At 39.1% G+C, this 25217-nt stretch overlaps 1 protein-coding gene across 4 annotated transcripts in view; it reads left to right on the top strand.

The window, feature by feature from the left end:
- EIF2A (eukaryotic translation initiation factor 2A) overlaps positions 1-8923 on the top strand; it is a 40770-nt gene extending 31847 nt beyond the window's left edge. For 2 of the 4 annotated variants that reach the window (XR_011251114.1, XR_011251115.1), the window contains exons 12-14: positions 3153-3382; positions 3966-4031; positions 7164-8923. Coding sequence is in view for 2 of the 4 variants with exons in the window: in XM_069562777.1 (XP_069418878.1) it covers positions 3153-3281; positions 3966-4031; positions 7164-7229 (261 nt within the window). In the remaining 2 variants the exon portion in view is untranslated. The remainder of the gene's footprint in view (positions 1-3152; positions 3383-3965; positions 4032-7163) is intronic. The other 2 variants (XM_069562777.1, XM_069562779.1) reach the window with 1 other exon arrangement.
- Positions 8924-25217: the final 16294 nt, after the last annotated feature.

The raw sequence follows: 25217 nt of genomic DNA, 5'->3' as shown, positions 1-25217 counted from the left end.
TAAATTCTGCTTTCTTACCTAATTTCAATCACTGTGTTCAGTATAATACAATATTATCAACTACAGTCACCATATTATACATGATATCCTCAAACCTTATTCATCCTATAACTGAAAGTTTGTACCCTTTTACCAGCCCCTTCCCATTTCTCCCATCCCCCATCCCCTCTAGCTTCTGACAGCCACCATTTCTACTCTCCATTTATGTGATTTTGACTTCTCTCTCTTTTAGATTCCACTTATAAGTGACGTCATGCAGTATTTATCTGTTTGTCTTTCTCTTTCTGGCTTTTTGCACTTAGCATAATGACCTACAGGTTCATAGATGTTGTTACAAATGGTAGGATTTCCTTTTTATTTATTTATTTTTTTATGGCTGGATACTATTCTACTCTATATATGTTTAATGTTTATATATTACATTTTCTATATTCATTCTTTTGTTGACAGACACTTAGCTTGTTTTCATACCCTGGCTATTATAAATAATATTGCGACAAACCTGGGAGTACAGATACCTCTTTGGGATAATGATTTTGTTTCCTTTGGATGTATACCCAGAAGAGAGATTGCTGGATCATATGGTAGCTCTGTTTGATTTCTTGAGGAACTGCCATCCTGTTTTTTACAATGACTGTATAAGATTCCTTCTAATTGAAATTTAAGGGTCTTCAGAAATCTTTTCAACACAGAATCCTATTCTTATAAGTGATATTTCTTCCTCTTTATCAAAAGATATTTTTAATATGACCATTGCTGGTACTGAGCTAAGTAAATTCCCTTTGTAATAAAATATTAGTTGTTTATTTTGTGTGTTTTTCTGATACTTGAATACATAAAAGTTTGGGAAGAGGGTTGTAGACTCAGTTTTCTAATTTAGAAAAACTAGTATTAAAATAGTGACTTTCTTAATGATATCCCTGTGGCTCTTTTGAAAAAACAATGAGTGCTTTTACTGTAAAACGTAATAATTACAGAAACACTCTCCCACACCCACTTCATACAGCCATATAATCACCGACACATGTTATTTACTAAAGATGATACTACTAACCCATCATTATGGAGTTGCTCTTTGCATGTTTTCTCCGTCAGAGCAAAATGTTTTCTACTTTCAAGATAATTCTATCAGTATGCAAAGAATTATTATTTTTTTTGAGACAACTGGTTGAAGTTAGTAAAAGTTATGATTGTGTGGTAGAATGAAGGTAAACAGTCTATGATAGGACCTCACCTTAACCAGACCTTCTTTTGTATGCCTGACTGAATTAAGGAACCAAAGAGAAGGAGTCAGATGTATGTAATCTAACCAAGTACTTTTATAAATTTATGGTGATTCTATGAACTTATCATCTTTATCAAAAATAATTGAAACAAAGAGTTTAATTTTATCATATTGCATAGCCTTTCCAGAGAATGACCAGAATTTAAATACAGTAACATAGACACCTTGACTTACTCTTTGTTTTTTAAAATATGGAGAAATTGTGTCATATTTCACTTAACTTTAATAGTTTTTTATATGATATTAATCTTCTTAGAAAATTAGTATTCTCAGCTGATTACAAACAACTACATTTTATTTTTTTGGACATGCCACCCAGCTTACAGGCTCTTAGGTCTCCCACCAGAGATGGAACCCAGGCCCTCAGCTGTGAAAGTGGACTGCCAGGATATTCCCACAAACAACTAAATTGAAAAAAGTGGGGGACTTCCCTGGTGATCCAGTGGCTAAGACTCTGCATTTCCAGTGCAAAGGACCCGAGTTCAATTGCTGGTCAGGGGACTAGATCCCACATGCCACAGCTAAAGGATTCTGCGTGCTGCAGTGAAGATCAGACCCAGTATGATTTGACTCAGTACTATTTGACCCAGTACGGCCCAAAAATAAATAAAAATAAATAATTTTTTTAAGTTTCTTTTTTTTTTAATCAGATTTCAAAAGTGAATTTTGGTAGGCAAAGTATGTCTATTTTCCTTTTATCTACTCTTCTCCTTTAATTTTTAATTATGAAAAATACCAAACTACACCATATTATTAGAATTTACAAGCTCCTTAAGAGTCAAAACTAAATAATTTCTTTCTGAATACTCTTAAATGCTCAGTAATGTTTTCATATAAAAGGTTAGGAATTAACATTTGTGGATTGTAGTGTACGAATTAGAACCAACATGACTCTAAAAAAAAAAAATGCTCCAATTCTGCAGTGTCTAAAAATTCTCCGGCAGACGTTTTTAGGTTTGGAGATCTAGAAGTGATACCCTGTCCCATGTTCCCCTGGGATGCTTTGGGAGTTTGGAGTATTCTACCCAGAACTCTAAGAGGTTCTAGAGTCTTGCAGAGTCTGTGTATTCCATTGGGAACTCTGTAAGGAAGAAGTAGAAGCCCTACTTAAAAAGTTTTCCATGGCACAGTGTTGCCGAGCTGAATTGATCTGATTGTAAATAAATCTCTATGGGACTTACCCTGTAGCATCGTCTGTTATATGTACTTGAGTTTATATACTCATAGTTTTGGAGGATATCCCAAGAGTGAAACTTCACACACCTTAGTTAGATAAGCCCTCTCACATTTCCAAATCATCCATATAATGACACATCCCAAAATAACCAAAAATCTAGAATGTTTATTGGCTGAAACAATAATCTCCTTGTTTATTTCATTTCTAGGTCATTTCATCTCTTTCCCTTTGTTATTATATTACTAATTATATTTTACATTACTAACAATATTTTTATTACATTTTGCTAATATTACTAAAATCCTTGTTTTTTTTTCGCTGCATCACGTGTCTTGAGTTACTGGACCAGGGGTTGAACCTGTGTGCCCTGCAGTAGAAGCACAGGGTCCTAAAACCACTAGGCCACCAGGGAATTCCCCAATATGCTATTGTTTTTTATTTTATTATTATGTTACTTTAAATTACAGATCTTGCCTTTTGGATATCTCATTGTACTGAAATATTTTTTTAAGCTTCATTATAACTATTATGGGATGATATAACATACTTGAGGCCAGCAATTCATTTGCTTTCTTTATATAGAGTGCATAAAAGATAAAATCATATTTTGTTTTATGAAAGGCTATGTTTGTTGAAATACTTCAATGATTTCATTTTTGAAAACTTAATTCTTGAAAATATTTCCTGCAGGAAGCAAGAATTGACAAGAGTCCAGATATGGTACCTGTTCCTACCCCACAAAGCACACCACGAAATACTATTTCTCAGTCAACTTCTGGGGACCCTGAGACAGACAAAAAAATCAAGAACCTAAAGAAGGTGGGAGGCTTCAGTGAAAAGCGCATGTGTTTATTGAAACAACACATGAGAATTATATAAAGGAAATAGTGTTTAGATGCCTAAAGACAGGCATCTGAGAGGTTTGTAGCAATCCTTGTTGTTGCTTTCTCACCATGAAATACTGTAACTTAGGAATGGCACTGATTTTAGTTTTATTCACAGATGTCTAAGGGATATTAGTCCTTTATTGTTGATTTTTAGAGTAATAAGAAATAATGTACATTTGAACATGTTTATACTCACTACATCATTATACCCTTGTGAGACAGGTAGGACAGATATTCATCTCATTTTTAAAGATGAAGAAAGAGGAACAAAAGGAAGTTTATTGACTTGTCAAATGCAATCACTGTGTGATGGTGGCCTAGGAGGTAAAATCAGGTTTCTAGAGCACTTCCCAGGCTACGTTACGAAGTTTCTCTTAAAGCTAAAGACATGGTCCAGGTATCATGAGGTACTGAAATAAATGGTGAAATTAGACATATATTTACATAATGTATATATATATACATAGATGTACATGTATAGTAATATTAAAATTTTGAAAAATACCAAATTTCATGTTCTTAATGTATACAATTTTATGTTTAATTTTGAAAGTAGATTGCGCATTCTGAAATTGCTTTTTCTTTCTTCCTTTTGCCTCCTGTTTGGTGTTTACAGAAACTGAAAGCAATTGAACAGCTGAAAGAACAAGCAGCAGCTGGAAAACAGCTAGAGAAAAATCAGGTCTTTTCTGCATTTTTCATTCGGGCTCATAGTTACTACCACCCTTCCCCTTTTTATTACAAGCAACTATTTAATCCGATTAAAGAGTATATAGATTTTAAAACTTATTTGGAAATACACAAGGATGGGGGAAATGTGGATCATGGTGAATGAGGGATTCCCTGTTTCCTGTGACACATACTGATGCTGTAGCTGCTGGCTTCTTATGTTAGACAAATAGAAGATTCTCTTCTGTATCTCAGGTTGCGCTGTCCTGTTTCCCCTTTTCCTTCCTCCTGTCCTCCACACTTCGAAGCACAAATGTAGAATGGAAGATTTATTAGACTTAGAGAATGCAGTAAGACAGCTCTGTTTTTTGTCTCCTTGATTGATCAATTCGGTCGCTCAGTCGTGTCCAACTCTTTATGACCCCATGGACTGCAGCACACCAGGCTTCCCTGTCCATCACCAACTCCTAGAGCTTGCTCAAACTCATGTCCATTGAGTCACTGATGCTATCCAACCATCTCATCTTCTCTTGTCCTCTTCTCCTGCCTTCAGTCTTTCCCAGCATCAGGGTCTTTCAAATGAGTCAGTTCTTCATCAGATGGCCAAAGTATTGGAGCTTCAAGTTCAGCATGTCCTTCCAGTCAATATTCAGGACTGATTTCATTTAGGATTGGCTGGTTTGATCTCCTTGCAGTCCAAGGGACTCTCAAGAGTCTTCTTCAACACCACAGTTAGAAAGCATCAATTCTGTGGCACTCAGCTTTCTTGACAGTTCAACTCTCACATCCATACGTGACTACTGGAAAAACCATAGCTTTGACAAGGACCTTTGTTGGCAATGTCTCTGCTTTTTAATATGCTAAGTTGGTCATAGCTTTTCTTCCATGGAGCAAGCATCTTTTAATTTCATGGCTGCACTTACCATCTGCAGTGATTTTAGAGCCCCCAAAAATAAAGTCTCTCACTGTTTCCATTATTTCCCTCTCTATTTGCCATGAAGTAATGGGACTGGATGCCATGATCTTCGTCTTTTGAATGTTGAGTTTTAAGCCAGCTTTTTCACGCTCTTCTTTCACTTTCATCAAGAGGCTCTTTAGCTTCTCTTCACTTTCTGCCATAAGGGTGGTGTCATCTGCATATCTGAGGTTACTGATATTTCTCGTGGCACTCCTGATTCCAGCTTGTGCTTCATCCAGTCTGGCATTTTGCATGATGTACTCTGCATAGAAGTTAAATAAGGAGGGTTACAATATACAGCCTTAATGTATTCCTTTCCAAATTTGGAACCAGTCTGTTGTTCCATGTTGGGTTCTAACTGTTGCTTCTTGACCTACATACAGCTTTCTCAGGAGGCAGGTCAGGTGGTCTGGTATTCCCATCTCTTTCAGAATTTTCCACAGTTTGTTGTGATCCATACAGTCAAAAGCTTTAGCATAGTCAATGAAGCAGCAGTAGATTTATTTCTGGAATTCTCCTGCTTTTTCTATGATCCAGTGGATGCTGGAAGTTTGATCTCTGGTTCCTTGGCCTTTTTTAAATCCAGCCTGAACATCTGGAAGTTCACGGTTCACGTACTGTTGAAGCCTGGCTTGGAGAATTTTGAGCATTATTTTACTAGCATGTGAGATGAGTGCAATTGTGTGGTAGTTTGAGCATTCTTTGGTGTTGCCCTTCTTTGTGATTGGAGTGAAAACTGACCTTTTCCAGTCCTGTGGCCACTGCTGAGTTTTCCAAATTTGCTGGCATATCAAGTGTAGTATGTTCACAGCATCATCTTTTTGGATTTGAAATAGCTCAACTGGAATTCCATCACCTCCACAAGCTTTTTTCATGTGATGCCTCCTAAGGCCCACTTGACTTCACATTCTAGGATGTCTGCCTCTAGGTGAGTGATCACACCATCATGATTATCTGGGTCATGAAGATCTTTTTTGTATAGTTCTGCTGTGTATTCTTGCCACCTCTTCTTAATATCTTCTGCTTTTAGGTCCATACCGTTTCTGTCCTTTATTGTGCCCATCTTTGCATGAAAAGTTTCCTTGGTATCTCTAATTTTCTTGAAGAGATCTCTAGTCTTTCCCATTCTGTTGTTTTCCTCTATTTCTTTTCATTGAGCACTGAGGAGAACTTTCTTATGTCTCCTTGCTATTCTTTGGAATTCTGCATTAAGATGGATGTATCTTTCCTTTTCTCCTTTGCCTTTAGCTTCTCTTCTTTTTCAGCTATTTGTAAACAAGGCCTCCTTAGACAACCATTTTGCCTGTTTACATTTCTTTTCCTTGGGGATGGCCTTGATCACCACCTCCTATACAATGTCACAAATCTCTGTCCATAGTTCTTCAGGCACTCTATCAGATCTAATCCCTTGAATCTGTCACTTCCACTGTATAATCGTAAAGGATTTGATTTAGGTCATATCCAAATGGTCTAGTGGTTTTCCCTACTTTTCTTCAATTTAAGTTTGAATTTGGTAATAAGGAGTTCATGATCTGAGCTGCTGTCAGCTCCCACTCTTGTTTTTGCTGACTGTAGATAGCTTTTCCATCTTCAGCTGCAAAGAACAGAATCAGTCTGATTTCGGTATTGACCATCTGGTGATATCCATGTGTAGAGTCTTCTCTTGTGTTGTTGGAAGAGGGTGTTTGCTATGACCAGAGCATTCTCTTGGCAAAACTCTATTAGCCTTTGCCCTGCTTCATTTTGTACTCCAAGGCCAAAGTTGCCTGTTACTCCAGGTGTTTCTTGACTTCCTACTTTTGCATTCCAGTCCCCCATGATGAAAGCGATGTATTTTTTGGTGTTAGTTCTAGAACGTCTTATAGGTCATCATAGAAACCGTTCCAGCTTCTTTGGCATTAATGGTTGGAGCATAGACTTATGTTACTGTGATACTGAATGGTTTGCCTTGGAAATGAACAGAGATCATTCTGTCATTTTTGAGGTTGCATCCAAGTACTTGATTCATATCAGACAACAAATTAGACCTTGTTTCTAATCTGTGTTTTTTAAATCTGTGGTTACCAAAAAATCTGGTAAAGTCTCAGGTATATTCTTTCTCTAAATTTTTTCTCTTTTGCTATGTGGCTATTGATCTAATAATTATTTCATTTCCTGTTTAATAACTATTGTTTTAAACTTTTCTAGTTGGAGAAAATTCAGAAAGAGAAAGCCCTTCTTCAAGAGCTGGAAGATTTGGAACTGGGTATTTAAAGATTCACAAAAGCAAGCTGGTTACCAGAAATCACTGCAAACGTATTTTCTGTTAAACCCATCAGTGTACATAGAAATATCCATGTGCCCACATTTAACGTTCACTTATAATTTTGACCATTTATCTAAGATTCTACATATCTATACAATTACTTGTCTGTTAAATTAATTTTTACATCCTGCATCCTGTATCATGTCAACATACGATACAGAAAGAAGACATATGATTTTCTGTTTAGCTAAGCTTGACAGATTGAAAGACTAATGTCATTGTTTTTTAGTAGGAGACAGTATTTACCATATCAATGAATAAAAATTTTAATTTTAATCATTGTCGACTCTGTTTTAAGTTCTTCAGTTAACAAGTTCTTTATTAATTTACAAAGACAAGTTTGGGAAATTTTTCCTTTGAATATATAACATAACTATCTTGATCCTAAAAGATTCTATGGTCGAACATTAAAGAAAAGCCTTAAAATCAGGTTGTACTAAATATATTAAATTGTTTATGTTATTGGTAGTATTTGAAGTAAAGTTTTTCTGACTGGTTTTAAAGTATAAACTTTAAAAAAAGAAAATAAGACATTTTGATATCTCAGATAATAAACCTGGCCATTTAATGACAAGGTAATAGTTTCTAAATGTGAACTATGATTATTTTGCTGTAGTTGTCTTGATTGTTGTGGTTGTTCACTTATATGATGAATAAAAGATGTACTGGTAACCCAAGACATTCAGCTATCAAAACTGATTTATATTTGGTTTTGGAGTCTGTTACAGCTACTTTTTTAAAATCTGATTTACATTTGAAGTTATTACATTTACATTGATACAGATTTTAATTATCCAGAGCTAATATTTAAGCTAAGTAAAAGAAAAGAATTTAGGAATACTTTGAGAGAGATACACAGGTAACTGAGCTTCCTGATGTCCCAAAGCTACAAATAAGATTTGGTACAGATCTAATGAATTAAAGTTGGAGTGTTTTGTTTTTATTTTTTCCCTTCAGTGGAAGCACAGAGTCTTAACCACTGGACCGCTGTCAAAGTCCCTTGAGTGGTATTTTAAATGTTTTGTGTGCCGAGTGAATGTGGACACATACACACTCGTGTACATATAATTTCTTTCAACATTAATTCATTTTTGATAATAGAAATATAAACTTTTTAAAAGTAATATATTGTAAAAACAATGTATTTTTCTAATAAAATGTTAAGTAATTCACCTTAAGCCAGTATAATGTTTTTTGACCAAGCAGCCTAAGCTTTCTTAATTTAGGAGTTTTTAATTACCAGTTTACAGCAAATATATTAATCATTTTTAAAATGTTCTTCTTAAGGGAATTCCCTGGCATTCAGTGATTAGGACTCGGTGTTCTCACTGCCCAGGGCCTGAGTTCAATCCCTAGTTGGAGGACTAAGATCCCACACACTGTGTGCCATGACAGTGAGTAAATCAGTAATCAATAAATCTTATCAATCAGTGTATGGGAATTTCCTGGTGATTCAGTGGTTAGGACTCTGTACTTCAACTGTAAGGGGCACGCATTCGATCCTGCATGCCATGTGGCACCCCCCCAAATTTTTTTAATGAAATGTTTATCTTAGAAGTATTATCATTGAACCTTTTGTTTTAGTCAGATGCTTTTTAATTGCTCCAAGGTGACTGTTCCTATTAAAATTAGATTGCATGGACTCAGTTTTTAAATTGTCTTTATTTCTGTAATCAATCTATTTAATTTTTTCCAAAGAAATGTTTTATTTCTGTGTGCTAAGTTGCTTCAGTCGTGACCGACTCTTTGCGACCCTATGGACAGTAGCTTGTTAAGCTCCTCTATCCATGCGATTCTCCAGGCAGTATATTGGAGTAGTTGCCTTGCCCTCTTCCAGGGAATCTTCCCAACCCAGGGATCAAACCCGTGTCTCCTGCATTGGCAGGCAGGTTCTTTTACCACTGCTGCCGCTGCTGCTAAGTCGCTTCAGTCGTGTCCGACTGTGTGACCCCATAGACAGCAGCCCACCAGGCTCCCCCGTCCCAGGGATTCCCCAGGCAAGAACATTGGAGTGGGTTGCCATTTCCTTCTCCAAGGCATGAAAGTGAAAGTGACGTTGCACAGTCTAGCATCATGTTTATTTCTGAACACATATCAATGTAAAAATCACTGAGATGTTCTTGGACTACATATTTTATTTTTATTTTAAATATATATATATATTTCTTTAGGGCACAAAAAATGTGACTAGTAGGTTTATTGATATTCATTATTATGCAAAACTTCTAACTATCTTTAGTAATGATAATACTTGCATTCATGGAGTCGCAGAGTCAGACATGACTGAGCGACTGAACAACAAATACTTGCATTTGACCCTTGTTCATTATACATGGACATGCAGAAAGCAAATGAGTTCAGACACATACAACTAAAAATGTGTAACTACATATTACTCTTGTAGTCACTGATGACAAAAGATTTTCTCATATTCATACTGGTGGCCTATTCCATGCTCATGTGCCAATCTCCATCTGAGCAGAAAAAATAACTATCCAGTTAATGAAATGATCTAAAATTTTCCAGCTTTTAAATTGTTGAAAATATGGGAATTAGGACAAAGCATATTACATTATATTTTATAAAACAATGAATGAATCTACTCTCTCAAAAGAAATGAGTTAGTATTTTTTACAGTTACCTTATGGCTGCTTTAGAAGTTATCTTCTGGCAGTATGAGTAAGGTTATAGAAAAGTGTATAAAGTGATGAAAGTATGCTTGAAAATTTAAATATGTTGTTGTGTATTCATTATAAAGGAAAAAATGTAATTCCTGGATTCTCATAACTCTCTTTTCATTAATCCTCTCAGAAATACATTTGGAGGACTTTCCTGGCAATCCAGTAGTTAAAACTGCACTTCCAATGCAGGGAACGTGGGTTCATTCCCTTGTAGGGTAACTAACATCCCACATGCTGCACAGCATGGCTGGGAAAAAAAAAAAAAAAAACGTATATGGCATTTGCCATAAGCATCTGTGAAGAACATTATAAGCTTGAGGGGAGGTCCTTCAGTAGCACAAAGGCTCTGATTAGTTACACAAGTTTCCCAGAGAGGGAGGAGAAAAAGCAAAAACTCAACTTTCATAGCCAAAAAAAAGAATTCTCTTAGAAAAGAAATAGAGCTACAATGTCAAGACATGTATGTTGCCAAATAATAACAATGTTTCAAAACTGCATTTTTTGATGGTTACATTTTTAAGTATGTAAACTTAGAGAAAAAGGTTTGCTTCCGGTATGCACTAAATTGATGACATTGACTACTAGAGTGGAGGGTGGTGAAAAGGAACTTTAGCTTTATCTGAAATGTGTAATTTTTTATACATAAAGGAAAATATAATTTTGTACAATTTTAAAATCATAACCAACTGAGACTAGGCTTCAAACTAGGAAATTCTCTTCCAGTTCAATTTTATGCCTTCTATACACCAGTAATATCTAAGGTAAGGACTCAATGTTATAGGTATTAACATACAATTCATTTGCTCTTTGGAATATGTCACCTAATAACTGAGGCAGCATGAGAGTAAGGTAAATGTTTGCAAAAATGCTTCTCATTTTTTTTTCCCCTAGCAAATTTTAGCAAGTAAATATGGAAAATCTACTGTATTCTCTTATAAATGCCTATTAAGTTGGGATCCATCTTTATCCTGGTCTGTTATCTATTATTTAAAAAATGAGTTTGACTCCTACTTCACATACTGATTCACGTATAATTGTTTTTATTATTAATGAGTACCTACATGATCTTTCTGTAATGTATATGACCCTAAGGCTGTAGAATTAAGAAATTTGCCAGTATCACCAAGCTAGGATGTGGGATTTAAACCCAGGCAGTCTGACAGTCCTTGTGCTCTAGGTCACTATGATAATATTGCTTCTGTATCCTGAGGTAATATATCCTTATGCACTTGATCTAGTGTAGTTGTAGATTGTATAAGCATGACTGCTAGACTGTGCACATTTCAGTATTCATGGATACTGCCAAATTGCCTTCTGTAAAAGTTTAACTTCTACCAGTGAAAGTTTCCCATATTCTTATCCAATCTATAAGGCTTTTGAATTTTTACTAAATCAAGAGAGGGGAAATGATACTTTTTGGTTTTGTTACTTCTTTTTATTAGTAATGGGTTATGTATTTTTCCACATTTGAGGGTGGTTTATATTTTTTTAGTGAATTGCTTTTCCTTTTCATTGGCCCATTTCCCTATTTGAGTATTTAGCTTTCATCTTACTGATTTATAAGCATGTCCTATATAGTAACACATTCAGTTCAGTTCAGTCACTCAGTCGTGTCCAACTCTTTGGGACCCCATGAATCGCAGCATGCCAGGCTTCCCCTGTCCATCACCAACTCCCGGAGTTCATTCAGACTCACATCCATTGAGTCAGTGATGCCATCCAGCCATCTCATCCTCTGTTGTCTCCTTCTCCTCTTGCCCCCAATTCCTCCCAGCATCAGAGTCTTTTCCAATGAGTCAGCTCTTTGCATGAGGTGGCCAAAGTACTGGAGCCTCAGCTTTAGCATCATTCCTTCCAAAGAAATCCCAGGGTTGATCTCCTTTAGAATGGACTGGTTGGATCTCCTTGCAGTCCTAGGGACTCTCAAGAGTCTTCTCCAACACCACAGTTCAAAAGCATCAATTCTTCGGCACTCAGCTTTCTTCACAGTCCAACCCTCACATCCATCGTGACCACAGGAAAAACCATAGCCTTGACTAGACGGACCTTTGTTGGCAAAGTAATGTCTCTGCTTTTGAATATGCTATCTAGGTTGGTCATAACTTTTCTTCCAAGGAGTAAGCATCTTTTAATTTCATGGCTGCAGTCACCATCTGCAGTGATTTTGGAGCCCCAAAAAACAAAGTCTGACACTGTTTCCACTGTTTCCCCATCTATTTCCCATGAAGTGATGGGACCAGATGCCATGATCTTCGTTTTCTGAATGTTGAGCTTTAAGCCAACTTTTTCGCTCTCCACTTTCACTTTCATCAAGAGGCTTTTTAGTTCCACTTCACTTTCTGCTGGCACATGGGCTTGGTTGCCCTTTGGCATGTGGGATCTTCCCAGACCAGAAATCAAGACAGCGTACCCTTCATTGCAAGGCAAGTTCTTAACCACTGGACCACCAGGGAAACCCCAAGTTGAGTGTCAAAAAACTAAGTTAGGTCTTTGGATACTCAGTTTAACTGTGATCAGTTTTGCAGTATATTTCTTTGAGTTAGTGAAATACAAGAAAAGATAACTAGGAATATTGAAATTTTTTTTATTGAAGTGAGGTTTCAAAGCAGTTCTTGGGTTCATCCACTTCTGAAAATATTAATACATTACTGTCCAGAGCAGGGGAAAAGTATGAATTTATAAGTAGTAAAATGACAAACTACTGTGACTACCTTGCTGTTCCAATTTTGCCAAAGTTAAGTGTTTTTTTGTTTTAAATTTCTAAAAGGCAGGAGGAAGAATAAGCAAACACTACGTGCCTAACTCTCTGGGTCATCTTTGGCTCCAAAGGTAATAGAATCAAATCAGATTTTGAAGGAATAACTTTCATGCTTTTTTTTTTTTTAAGCTACATAGATCAGTTGTTTATAGTGTAAAGTGCAGGTTACAAAGGAAATATAGTGTATTTAGAAGTTCATTGAATTGAAGTAAAAGATACTTGAAGATTCCTGCCAAAAGATGTGGCCAGGTGTCTTAATCCATCAGGGCTACTGTAACAAAATATCATAGGCTGGGTTGCTTATCAATAACAAAAATTCCTTTCTGACAGATCTGGAAGTGGGTGAGAGGCTGCTTCCTCATTCTGTCTTCTTACTGTGTCCTCACACGGTGGCAGGTGGGAGGGAGCTCTAGGGGCTACTTTTATAAGGTGCTAGACCCCTTTATGAGGGCTCTGCTGAGCCCTCACTTCCAAACACCATGGTGCTGGGAACAAGGTTCAATGTATGAATTTTGAAGGGACACAAACATTCAGTCTCTATCAGTTCAGTTCAGTTCAGTTCAGTTGCTCAGTTGTGTCTGACTCTTTGCTACCCCAAGGACTGCAGCATGCCAGGCTTCCCTGTTCATCACCAACTCCCAGAGTTTACTGCAACTCATGTCCATTGAGTCGGTGATGCCATCCAACCATCTCATCCTCTGTCATCTGCTTCTCCTGCCTTCAATCTTTCCCAGCATCAGGGTCTTTTCAAATGAGTCAATTTTTCACATCAAGTGACCAAACTATTGAAGTTTTCAGCTTCAGCATTAGTCCTTCCAATGAGTATTCAGGACTGATTTCTTTTAGGATGGACTGGTTGGATCTCCTTGCTGTCCAAGGGACTCTCAATCTCCAACACCACAGTTCGAAAGCATCAATTCAGCGCTCAGCTTTCTTTATAGTCCAACTCTCACATCCATACGTGACTACTGGAAAAACCATAGCTTTGACTAGATGGGCGTTTGTCGGCAATGTCTCTGCTTTTTAATATGCTGTCTAGGTTGGTCATAACTTTTCTTCCAGGAGCAAGCATCTATTAATTTCATGGCTGCCGTCACCATCTGCAGTGATTTTGGAGCCCCCAAAATTAGGCTCTCACTGTTTCCAGTGTGATGGGACCCATGTCCAAGGAGTGATGGCTGCGCTGGCGCAGGAGAGCTGAGAGGAGCTACTCCATGTTCAAGGTCAGGAGGGGCGGCGGTGAGGAGATACCACTCATCCAAGGTAAGGAGCAGCAGCTGCGCTTGGCTGGAGCAGCCGTAAAGAGATACCCCACGTCCAAGGTAAGAGAAACCCAACTAAGATGGTAGGTGTTGCAAGAGGGCATCAGAGGGCAGACACACTGAAACCATAATTACAGAAAACTAGTCAATCTAATTACACGGACCACAGCCCTAACTCAGTGAAACTAAGCCATGCCCTGTGGGGCCACCCAAGATGGGTGGGTCATGGTGGAGAGGTCTGACAGAATGTGGTCCACTGCAGAAGGGAATGGCAAACCACTTCAGTATTCTTGCCTTGAGAACCCCATGAACAGTATAAAAAGGCAAAATGATAGGATACTGAAAGAGGAACTACCCAGGTCAGTAGGTGCCCAATATGCTACTGGAGATCAGTGAAGAAATAACCCCAGAAAGAATGAAGGGATGGAGCCAAAGCAAAAACAATACCTAGTTGTGAATGTGACTGGTGATAGAAGCAAGGTCTGATGCTGTAAAGAGCAGTATTGCATAGGAACCTGGAATGTCAGGTCCATGAACCAAGGCAAATTGGAAGTGGTCAAACAGGAGATGGCAAGAATGAATATGAACATTCTAGGAATCAGTGAACTAAAATGGACTGGAATGGGTGAATTTAACTCCAATGACCATTATATCTACTACTGTGGGCAGGAATCCCTTAGAAGAAATGGAGTAGCCATCATGGTTAACAAAAGAGTCCGAAATGCAATACTTGGATGCAATCTCAAAAACGAAAGAATGATCTCTATTCATTTCCAAGGCAAACCATTCAATATCACAGTAATCCAAGTCTATGCCCCAATCAGTAATGCTGAAGAAGCTGAAGTTGAATGGCTCTATGAAGACCTACAAGACGTTTTAGAACTAACACCCAAAAAAGATGTCCTTTTCATCATGGGGGACTGGAATGCAAAAGTAGGAAGTCAAGAAACACCTGGAGTAACAGGCAACTTTGGCCTTGGAATACGGAATGAAGCAGGGGAAAGGCTAATAGAGTTTTGCCAAGAGAACACACTGGTCATAGCAAACACTGTCTTCCAACAACACAAGAGAAGACTCTACACATGGACATCACCAGATGGTCAACACCGAAATCAGATTGATTCTATTCTTTGCAGCCAAAGAGGGAGAAGCTCTATACAGTCAGCAAAACAAGACCAGGAGCTGACTGTGGCTCAGATCATGAACTCCTTATTGCCAAATTCAGCCATAAATTGAAGAAAGTAGGGAAAACCACTAGACCATTCAGGTATGACCTAAATCAAATCCCTTATGATTATACAGTGGAAGTGAGAAATATATTTAATGGACTAGATCTGATAGAGTGCCTGGTGAACTATGGACAGAGGGTCATGACTATGTACAACAGGCAGGGATCAAGACCATCCCCTAGAAAAAAAAATGCAAAAAAGCAAAATGGCTGTCTGAGGAGGCCCTTACAAATAGCTGTGAAAAGAAGAGAAGCAAACAGCAAAGGAGAAAAGGAAAGATATATACCCATTTGAATGCAGAGTTTGAATGCTATTCTCCAGAATAGCAAGGAGAGATAAGAAAGCCTTCCTCAGTGATCAGTGCAAAGACATAGAGGAAAACAACAGAATGGGAAAGACTAGAGATCTCTTCAAGAAAATTAGAGATACCAAGGAAACATTTCATGCAAAGATGGGCTCAATAAAGGACAGAAATGGTATGGACCTAACAGAAGCAGAAGATATTAAGAAGAGGTGGCAAGAATACACAGTACAAAAATGATCTTCACGGCCAAGATAGTCACAATGGTGTGATCACTCACCTAGAGCCAGACATCCTGGAATGTGAGATCAAATGGGCCTTATAAAGCATCACTACAAACAAAGCTAGTGGAGGTGATGGAATTCCACTTGAGCTATTTCAAATCCTGAAAGATGATGCTGTGAAAGTGCTGCACTCAATATGCCAGCAAATTTGGAAAACTCAGCAGTGGCCACAGGACTGGAAAAGGTCAGTTTTCATTCCAATCCCAAAGAAAGGCAATGCCAAAAAATGCTCAAACTACTGCACAATTGCACTCATCTCACATGCTAGTAAAGTAATGCTCAAAATTCTCCAAGCCAGGCTTCAGCAATACATGAACCGTGAACTTCCAGATGTTCAAGCTGGTTTTAGAAAAGGCAGAGGAACCAGAGGTCAAATTGCCAACATCTGCTGGATCATGGAAAAGCAAGAGAGTTCCAGAAAAATATTTATTTGTGCTTTATTGACTATGCCAAAGCTTTTGACTGTGTGGATCACAAGAAACTGGAAAATTCTGAAAGAGATGGGAATACCAGACCACCTGACCTGCCTCTTGAGAAACCTATATGCAGGTCAGGAAGCAACAGTTAGAACTGGACATGGAACAACAGACTGGTTCCAAATAGGAAAAGGAGTACGTCAAGGCTGTATATTGTCACCCTGCTTATTTAACTTCTATGCAGAGTTCATCATGAGAAATGCTGGGCTGGAAGAAGCACAAGCTGGAATCAAGATTGCTGGGAGAAATATTAATAACCTCAGATATGCAGATGACACCACCCTTATGGCAGAAAGTGAAGAGGAACTAAAAAGCCTCTTGATGAAGGTGAAAGAGGAGAGTGAAAAAGTTGGCTTAAAGCTCAACATTCAGAAAACGAAGATCATGGCATCTGGTCCCATCACTTCATGGCAAATACATGGGGAAACAGTGCAAACAGTGTCAGACTTTATCTTTTGGGGCTCCAAAATCACTGCAGATGGTGATTGTAGCCATTAACTTAAAAGATGCTTACTCCTTGGAAGGAAAGTTATGACCAACTTGGATAGCATATTAAAAAGCAGAGACATTGCTTTGCCAACAAAGGTCCGTCTAGTCAAGGCTATGGTTTTTTCAGTAGTCATGTATGGATGTAAGAGACTGTGAAGAAAGCTGAGTGCCGAAGAATTGATGCTTTTGAACTGTGGTGTTGGAGAAGACTCTTCAGAGTCCCTTGGACTGCAGGAGATCCAACCAGTCCATTCTAAAGGAGATCAGTCCTGGGTATTCTTTGGAAGGAGTGATGCTGAAGCTGAAACTCCAGTACTTTGGCCACCTCATGCGAAGAGTTGACTCACTGGAAAAGACTCTGATGCTGGGAGGGATTGGGGACAGGAGGAGAAGGGGATGACAGAGGATGAGATGGCTGGATGGCATCACCCCAACTCGATGGACGTGAGTTTGAGTGAACTCCAGGAGTTGGTGATGGACAGGGAGGTCTGGTGTGTTGCAATTCATGGGGTTGCAAAGAGTCGGACACGACTGAGCGAACTGAACTGAACTGATGGGAGCGGATGCCATGGTCTTCGTTTTTTGAATATTGAGTTTTAAGCCAAGTTTTTCACTCTCTTTCATGTTCATTAAGAGGGTTTTTAGTTCTTCGCTTTCTGCCATAAGGGCAGTATCATCTGTGTATCTGAGGTTATTGATATTTCTCCTGGCAATCTTGATTCCAGCTTGTGCTTCATCCAGCCTACTGTTTTTCACGATGTATTGTGCATATTAGTTAAATAAGCAGGGTGACAATATACAGCCTTGATGTACTCCTTTCCCTATTTGGAACCAGTCTATTGTTCCATGTCCACTTCTAACTGTTGCTTCCTGACCCGCATACAGATTTCTCATGAGGTGGGTAAGGTGATCTGGTATTCCCATCCTTTGAAGAATTTTCCACAGTTTACTGTAATCCATACAGTGAAAGGATGTGACATAGTCAATAAAGCAGATGTAGATGTTTTTCCGGAACTCACTAGCTTTTTTGATATCCAATGGATGTTGACAATTTGATTTCTGGTTCCTCTGCCTTTCCTAAATCCAGCATGAACATCTGGAAGTTCACAGTTCATGTATTTGAAGCCTGACTTGGAGAATTTTGAACATTACTAGCGTGTGAGATGAATGCAATTGTGTGGTAGTTTGAGCATTCTTTGGTATTGCCTTTCTTTGGGATTGGACCTTTTCCAGTCCTGTGGCCACTGCTGAGTTTTCCAAATTTGCTGGCATATCAAGTGTAGTACGTTCACAGCATCATCTTTTTGGATTTGAAATAGCTCAACTGGAATTCCGTCACCTCCACAAGCTCTGTTCATAGTGATGCTTCCTAAGGCCCACTTGACTTCGCATTCCAGAATGTCTGGCTTTAGGTGAGTGATCACAGCATCATGATTATCTGGGTCATGAAGATCTTTTTAATATAGTTCTGTGTATTCTTGCCACCTCTTCTTAATGTCTTCTGCTTTTAGGTCCATATCATTTCTATCCTTTATTGTGCCCATCTTTGCATGAAATGTTTCCTTGGTATCTCTAATTTTCTTGAAGAGATCTCTCAGTTCAGTTCAGTCGCTCAGTCATGTCTGATTCTTTGCAACCCCATGGACTACAGCACTCCAGGCCTCCCTGTCCATCACTAACTCCTGGAGTCTACTCATACTCATCCCCATTGAGTTGGTGATGCCATCCAACCATCTCATCCTCTTGTCGTCCCCTTCTCCTCCTGCCCTCAATCTTTCCCAGGATCAGGGTGTTTTCCAATGAGTCAGCTCTTCGCATCAGGTGGCCAAAGTATTGGAGTTTCACCTTCACCATCAGTCCTTCCAATGAACACCCAGGACTGATCTCCTTTAGGATGGACTGTTTGGATCTCCTTGAAGCCAAGGGACTCTCAAGGGTCTTCTCCAACACCACAGTTCAAAAGCATCAATCCTTTGGCGCTCAGCTTTCTTTATACTCCAACACTAACATCCATAGACGACTTCGGGAAAAACCATAACGTTGATGAGACGGACCTTTATTGGTAAAGTAATGTCTCTGCTTTTTAATATGCTGTCTAGTTTGGTCATAACTTCCCTGCCAAGGAGTAAGCGTCTTTTAATTTCATGGCTGCAGTCACCATCTGCAGTTATTTTGGAGCCCCCAAAAATAAAGTTAGCCACTGTATCCTCTGTTTCCCCATCTATTTCCCATGAAGTGATGCGACCAGTTGCCATGATCTTCATTTTCTGAATGTTGAGCTTTAAGCCAACTTTTTCACTCTCCACTTTCACTTTCATCAAGAGGCTCTTTAATTCTTCACTTTCTGCCATAAGGGTGGTGCCATCTACATATCCGAGGTTATTGATATTTCTCCTGGCAATCTTGATTCCAGCTTGTGCCTCTTCCAGCCCAGTGTTTCTCATGATGGATTCTTCATATAAGTTAAATAAGCAGGGTAACAAATTACAGCCTTGATGTACTCCTTTTCCTATTTGGAACCAGTCTGTTGTTCCATGTCCCGTCCTAACTGTTGCTTCTTGACCTGCATACAGATTTCTCAAGAGGCAGATCAGATGGTCTGGTATCCCCATCTCTTTCAGAATTTTCCACAGTTTATTGTGATCCACACAGTCAAAGGCTTTGGCATAGTCAATAAAGCAGAAATAGATATTTTTCTGGAACTCACTTGCTTTTTTGATAATCCGGCAGATATTGGCAATTTGATCTCTGGTTCGTCTGCCTTTCCTAAATCCAGCCTGAACATCTGGAATTTCATGGTTCATGTACTGCTGAAATTTGGCTTGGAGAATTTTGAGCATTACTTTACTACCATGTGAGATGAATTCAATTGTGCAGTAGTTTGAACATTCTTTGGCATTGCCTTTCTTTGAGATTGGAATGAAAACACCTTTTCAGCAGTGGTCCTGTGGCCACTGCTGAGCTTTCCAAATTTGCTGGCCTATTGAGTGCAGCACTTTCACAGCGTCATCTTTTGGATTTGAAATAGCTCAATTGGCATTTCATTACCTCCAGTAGTTTTGTTCATACTGATGCTTCCTAAGGCCCACTTGACTTCACATACCAGGATATCTGGCTCTAGATGAGTGATCACACCATCGTGATTATCTGGGTAGTGAGATCTTCTTTGTACAGTTCTCCTGTGTACTCTTGCCACCTCTTCTTAATATCTTCTGCTTCTGTTAGGTCCACACTGTTTCTGTTCTTTATCGAGCCCATCTTTGCATGAATGTTCCCTTGGTATCTCTAATTTTCTTGAAGAGATCTCTAGTCTTTCCCATTCTGTTGTTTTCCTCTATTTCTTTGCACTGATCACTGAGGAAGGCTTTCTTATCGCTCCTTGCTATTCTTTGGAACTCTGCACTCAAATGGGTATTTCTTTCCTTTATTTCCTTTGCTTTTCATTTCTCTTCTTTTCACAGCTATTTGTAAGGCCTCCTCAGACAACCATTTTGCTTTTTTGCATATCTTTTTCTTGGGGATGATCTTGACCTCCGCCTCCTGTACAATGTCACAAACCTTCGTCCACAGTTCTTCAGGCATTCTGTCTGTCAGATCTAATCCCTTGAATCTATTTCTCACTTTAGCATATACGGAAAAAAAGTCATAAAACAAGGAACATATGTTGATGCAGGTTCCCCCCAAAACGCAATTCCTGTTATGGCCACTAGAGGGTTTCAAAGATCAGAATATTGGGAAATTAAGGCCTGGAGTCTCTAACAGCCGGATAGCACTGAGCGACTTCACTTTCACTTTTCACTTTCATGCATTGGAGAAGGAAATGACAACCCACTCCAGTATTCTTGCCTGGAGAATCCCAGGGACGGGGGAGCCTGGTAGGCTACCGTCTATGGGGTCGCACAGAGTCAGACACGACTGAAGTGACTTAGCAGCAGCAGCAAGGAATTAGAAATTGTAGAACATACCTGGAAAATATGTTCACTCACTTAAAGTTGCAAATGTAGGGACTTCCCTGGTGGTCCAATGGTTAAGAATCCGCCTTCCAATGCAGGGAACACGGGTTTGATTCCTTGTCATGGGACTGAGATACCACATGCCACAGGTAAAATAAGCCTACACCCTGCAACTAGTTGCAAATATAATCGCCTGTATTGCTGCTCTTTGCTTTTATTTCTCCAAACTCCTTGAATTAACCCTTGTTAGCTCCTTGCCATCAGACTTATTCCTACCTTACCCCTGAGTTCTGTCAGGAACTATTGGTTGCAAATAAATCATGTCTCAAGAGATTGTTTGTAGGTCAAATGTTTACAAATGAAATTTTGCATGTTTTCTCACAGAGATAATAAGTGGTTATTGGTGCTGAGATTATCCCACGAAAACCTTACATGGAAGAACTGGGTATATAGTAATTAAAACAAAAATGCCATTTATAAGTTCATTTTTAAAAATTAATGCCAATAGAAGAAAACCAAATGAGAATTCTGTTTGAAAATTTGAATGCTAACTTTTTAAAAAAAAAAAAACAGACTTAAATGATGGAAAAAGAAGAAAATAATTTTAAGGGGATTCTAAATACTTTTGATAATTTTTCTGCACTTTAGATACTGGTTCTGTGTTCCATACGCATAAACTTATCTTCCCTTCCTCAATTAAATTATCACTATTCTCAAATTCTACCACAGTTAAGGTCACTGAGTGTTTATCAGTGAAACAAAGAGAAGGAAAGAAAGATTTTTCCTAAGATCACTAAGCAAAAACTGGATGCAAGAGGGAACGAGAAAAAGACCATTTCAGAGAAAAGGATATATATGAGATGGACAGAGAAAGAGAGAAAAGGGGAAGTGAAGCAAAGAGACCCTGGAAGTAATTGGATCGGAGCCATCACAGTCAGGGTGCCATCTCGGGTTGTTGGGGGTTTTTTTTGAGCTGAGGAAGGATGGCACCCTTGAAAAAGGAAATCAGTGTGTAACCCAGAAATAGTTGCAAATGAGGCACTATGTGACTTGGGAATGCCTCCACAATTCTCCTAGGAATTAAGTTCCCTTTAGAAGAAAATTCAGCTACATTTTTGAAGTCTTGAAAGACCTGGCAAAGCAGAGCTGTTTGCATTCACATTCTCAGGCAAAATTACTTCTGGACAGTTTTGTTTATTTGTTTATGTTCAGTTGAAACTAAACAGGTCAAATCCTAAAATTGTGATGTCACCAGAGAGACACTTTCACTGTGCCCCGTCTTCTTTGCTCTTGTGTCCCTTCCCCTCTTCTTCCCAGCAGGGGTGAATGGTACCCTGCTACGGAGTTTAGAATCCCGGGCTTGTCTCTCCTCTTCCAAGCCCACAGTCATATAATGGAGACAATTCAGGCATACTTATTGGTTGAAAAAATACCTTTGGACAACAAAACTCAAGCATGCATTTGCATTTAAACATTGGCAATGAAAGACTTGAGAATTTCGTGTTTGATAATATTGACTGGAGCAGAGAGGTGATTAGCCTTAGACATAGAAGTGGGTGTGTGTGGGGGGAGTGGGGAGTGCAAAATGAAAATAGGGAGTTCTTGTTCAAAAAATAAGAATTTCGAAGTGGTGATAGCAAAGCATTAAACCAAGTGCGCGGGGTCTTTACATGCTGGACCCTGTACACCTGCACAGGTTGTGCAGCCATGATGCCAACCCTGCATAGAAGCTGTAAGGAACCAAATTCCCTCTGACGTAAAAGAAGTGACCCAAAGGTTTCTGGACATCCCCCTGTTACCTGGAGGAGAAAGAGATGGTGGCTGACTCTAACAAGACTGCTGCAGAGGAAGGGAAGATTTTTTTTTTTTAGATGAGTTTTGGGTTCACAGCAAAATTGAGGTGATCCCCCACCACAGTAGTACATTTATTACAATTGGTGAATGCCTTGACATATAATCACTCAAAGTCCATAATTTACATTGTTTCACTCTTAGTGTTGAACATTCTATGGGTTTGGTCACAGGTGCAATAACATGTATCCACCATTATAGAATCATACAGAACAGTTTCTCTGATTGGAAAATCCTCTGTTCTCCACCTATTCATCCCACTCTCTCCCTGGCAGCCACTGATCTTACTGTCTCCATAGTTTTGCCCTCTCCAGAATGTCATATAGTTGGAATCATACTGTATGCCGCCTTTTCAGGTTGGTTTCTTGCACTTAGTAATAATGCATTTAAGGTTTCTCCTTTTCCTTATGCCTGCCATCCCCACCCCACTTCCAGGTATGTCTAGGAGGCTTCAGGGGATATCTGATGTATGGTCAGCAAATGAATTCACTCTTACCAAGTGTTGCCACTGCCTCCACTTGCCCCATAAGTCTTCTGATGAGTGCTACCTTTGCTGAAGACCCCAACCCCTGCTGGCACCTGTTGCTGCTCCACCCGGCCCTGAGGTTGCTTTCAACATTTGTGCATATTTAGCATATCACAATCCTGAGATGCTAGAGCTTCATCATACCATATGTAGTAACCCTGGGTGAGATGGAGAATCTCTCTCCTTTTTGCATTGTATTCTTTTGGGAGAGAGTTGTTAAAAACTGTCTGAGCCACCAGTGCTTCTGGGGTTCCAATGTCATGCTTCATTCTTAGACTTTTAGACCTATTAACTTATTTTTGAATCGAGTTAGGCTGGCTTGGGGAAGCAATCTGAATGACAGTATTCTTATGCTGGAGTTGGAACCATCTTTCTTCCAGAGACCTGTGCTCTGTTGCTGCCTGGGCTCTATGTTGTTTGGCTTGTTCTCTCTCTCTCTCTCTTTTTTTTTTTTTTAATTAATTTATTTTTGGCTGTGCTGGGTCTTCCTTCCTGCACTAGTTTTTCTCTAGTTGCAGAGAGCGGGAGCTACTCTCTAGTTGTGGTGCTAGGCTTCTCATTGCAGTACCGTCTCTTGCTGTGGAGCACAGGCTCTAGAGCACAGGCTCCATGATTGTGGCACATGGGCCTAGTTGCTGCACAGCATGTGGGATCTTTCTGGATCAGACCTGTGTCTTCTGCACTGGCAGGCAGATTCTTCCACTGAGCCACCAGGGAAGCCCTGGTTCATTCTCTTGAAATGCTTTATTTCCCAGGATTCACTGCATGTCCCCCCCACCTCCACCTACAATCTACATGTGTTTACTTGCCAACCACACCCCACATGTCCGAGCCCCAGCAGTGAAAAATGAGATTTTTCCATTAGCCTGCTTTTGCACATCTTATTGTTTCCACTTGAAATATTTTCTTATCCTATAGCGACCCTCTTTTAAGAAGTCTTTCCTCAAGAACCCACAAGTCTAGTTATTCCTTGTGCCCTGTTCTTTTTAAAAATATTTATTTTAGGTATTTGGCTGCACTGGGTCTTAGTTACTGCATGTGAGATCTTTCGTTGCAGCACTTGGACTTAGTTGCCTTGTGGCATGTGGGATCTTAGTTCTCTGACCAGGAATCGAGTTTGTGTCCCCTACATTGCAAGGATGAAGATGAGATGGTTGGATAGCATCAACGATTCAATGGACATGAACTTGGGCAAACTCTGGGAGATAGTGAGGAACAGGAAGGCCTGGCATGCTGCGGTCCATGGGGTCACAAAGAGTTGGACATGACTTAACAACTGAACAACAACGTTGCAAGGGGGATTCTCAACCATTGAACCACCAGGGAAGTCCCCTTGTGCCCTGTTTCTGTGCTATGTCAAAGTGGTTTATAATGATTGTCTGCATCTTCATGTTGTATGTGACTTCCTACCTTTAGACACTTCTTTCTTCAGGGATGCACACGGTTACTACATCAGTCTTCTTTAGTGCTTTGATAATGCTGCCAATCTTCAATAGCTCCCTTTTTTTTATAGGAAAAAAATTTAAACTGCTTAGCCTGGCATTCAAGAACTTCCGCAATTTGCCCCACCTACATTTCCATTCTGGTTTCCCATTCATCCCCTAATGGAGCCCTCTCCAGCACGGTAGTCATGCAACCACCCCGCTCCTGGCTTTTTTTATATTCTCTTTTCTTCTTCATTATTTAAAATTTTTACCATCCAGGACATACACACATTCAAACATTATTTGCTGTGTCAGAATGAATTAATAAATAAAAAATAATAAAGGTAAAGCCCCAGGCACTCAATAGATAGTAGTTGATATTATTTGTTCTCATTTTATTCTCACTGTTGTTATTTCAAGAAGTCCATAGTTACCTGGACTACAAGGACTAATGACAGTTCTTGCCCTTGCCAGTCTCAGCTAAAAGCAGAAGAGTCTGACATAGTAATAACTGATTACAATGATGCATAATGACTAGGTAGGCGGTCAGAGCTGAGTGCCTTAAGGGTATAGTGCAGGAAGGATTAAGGGTAAACGTCATTGAACAGTGAATTGGCCTGGAAGAGTAAATAGAAAGTTATTTACTTTTCTTTGTAAAAGTTTTGCACATTTCATTTTAGCTTTATTCTGGGGAGTAATTTT

Source organism: Ovis canadensis, chromosome 1, assembly GCF_042477335.2.
Source record: "Ovis canadensis isolate MfBH-ARS-UI-01 breed Bighorn chromosome 1, ARS-UI_OviCan_v2, whole genome shotgun sequence".
Taxonomy (NCBI): domain Eukaryota; kingdom Metazoa; phylum Chordata; class Mammalia; order Artiodactyla; family Bovidae; genus Ovis; species Ovis canadensis.
Note: the sequence above shows the minus strand (reverse complement) of the source record. Positions and strands in the feature narration are given on the sequence as shown.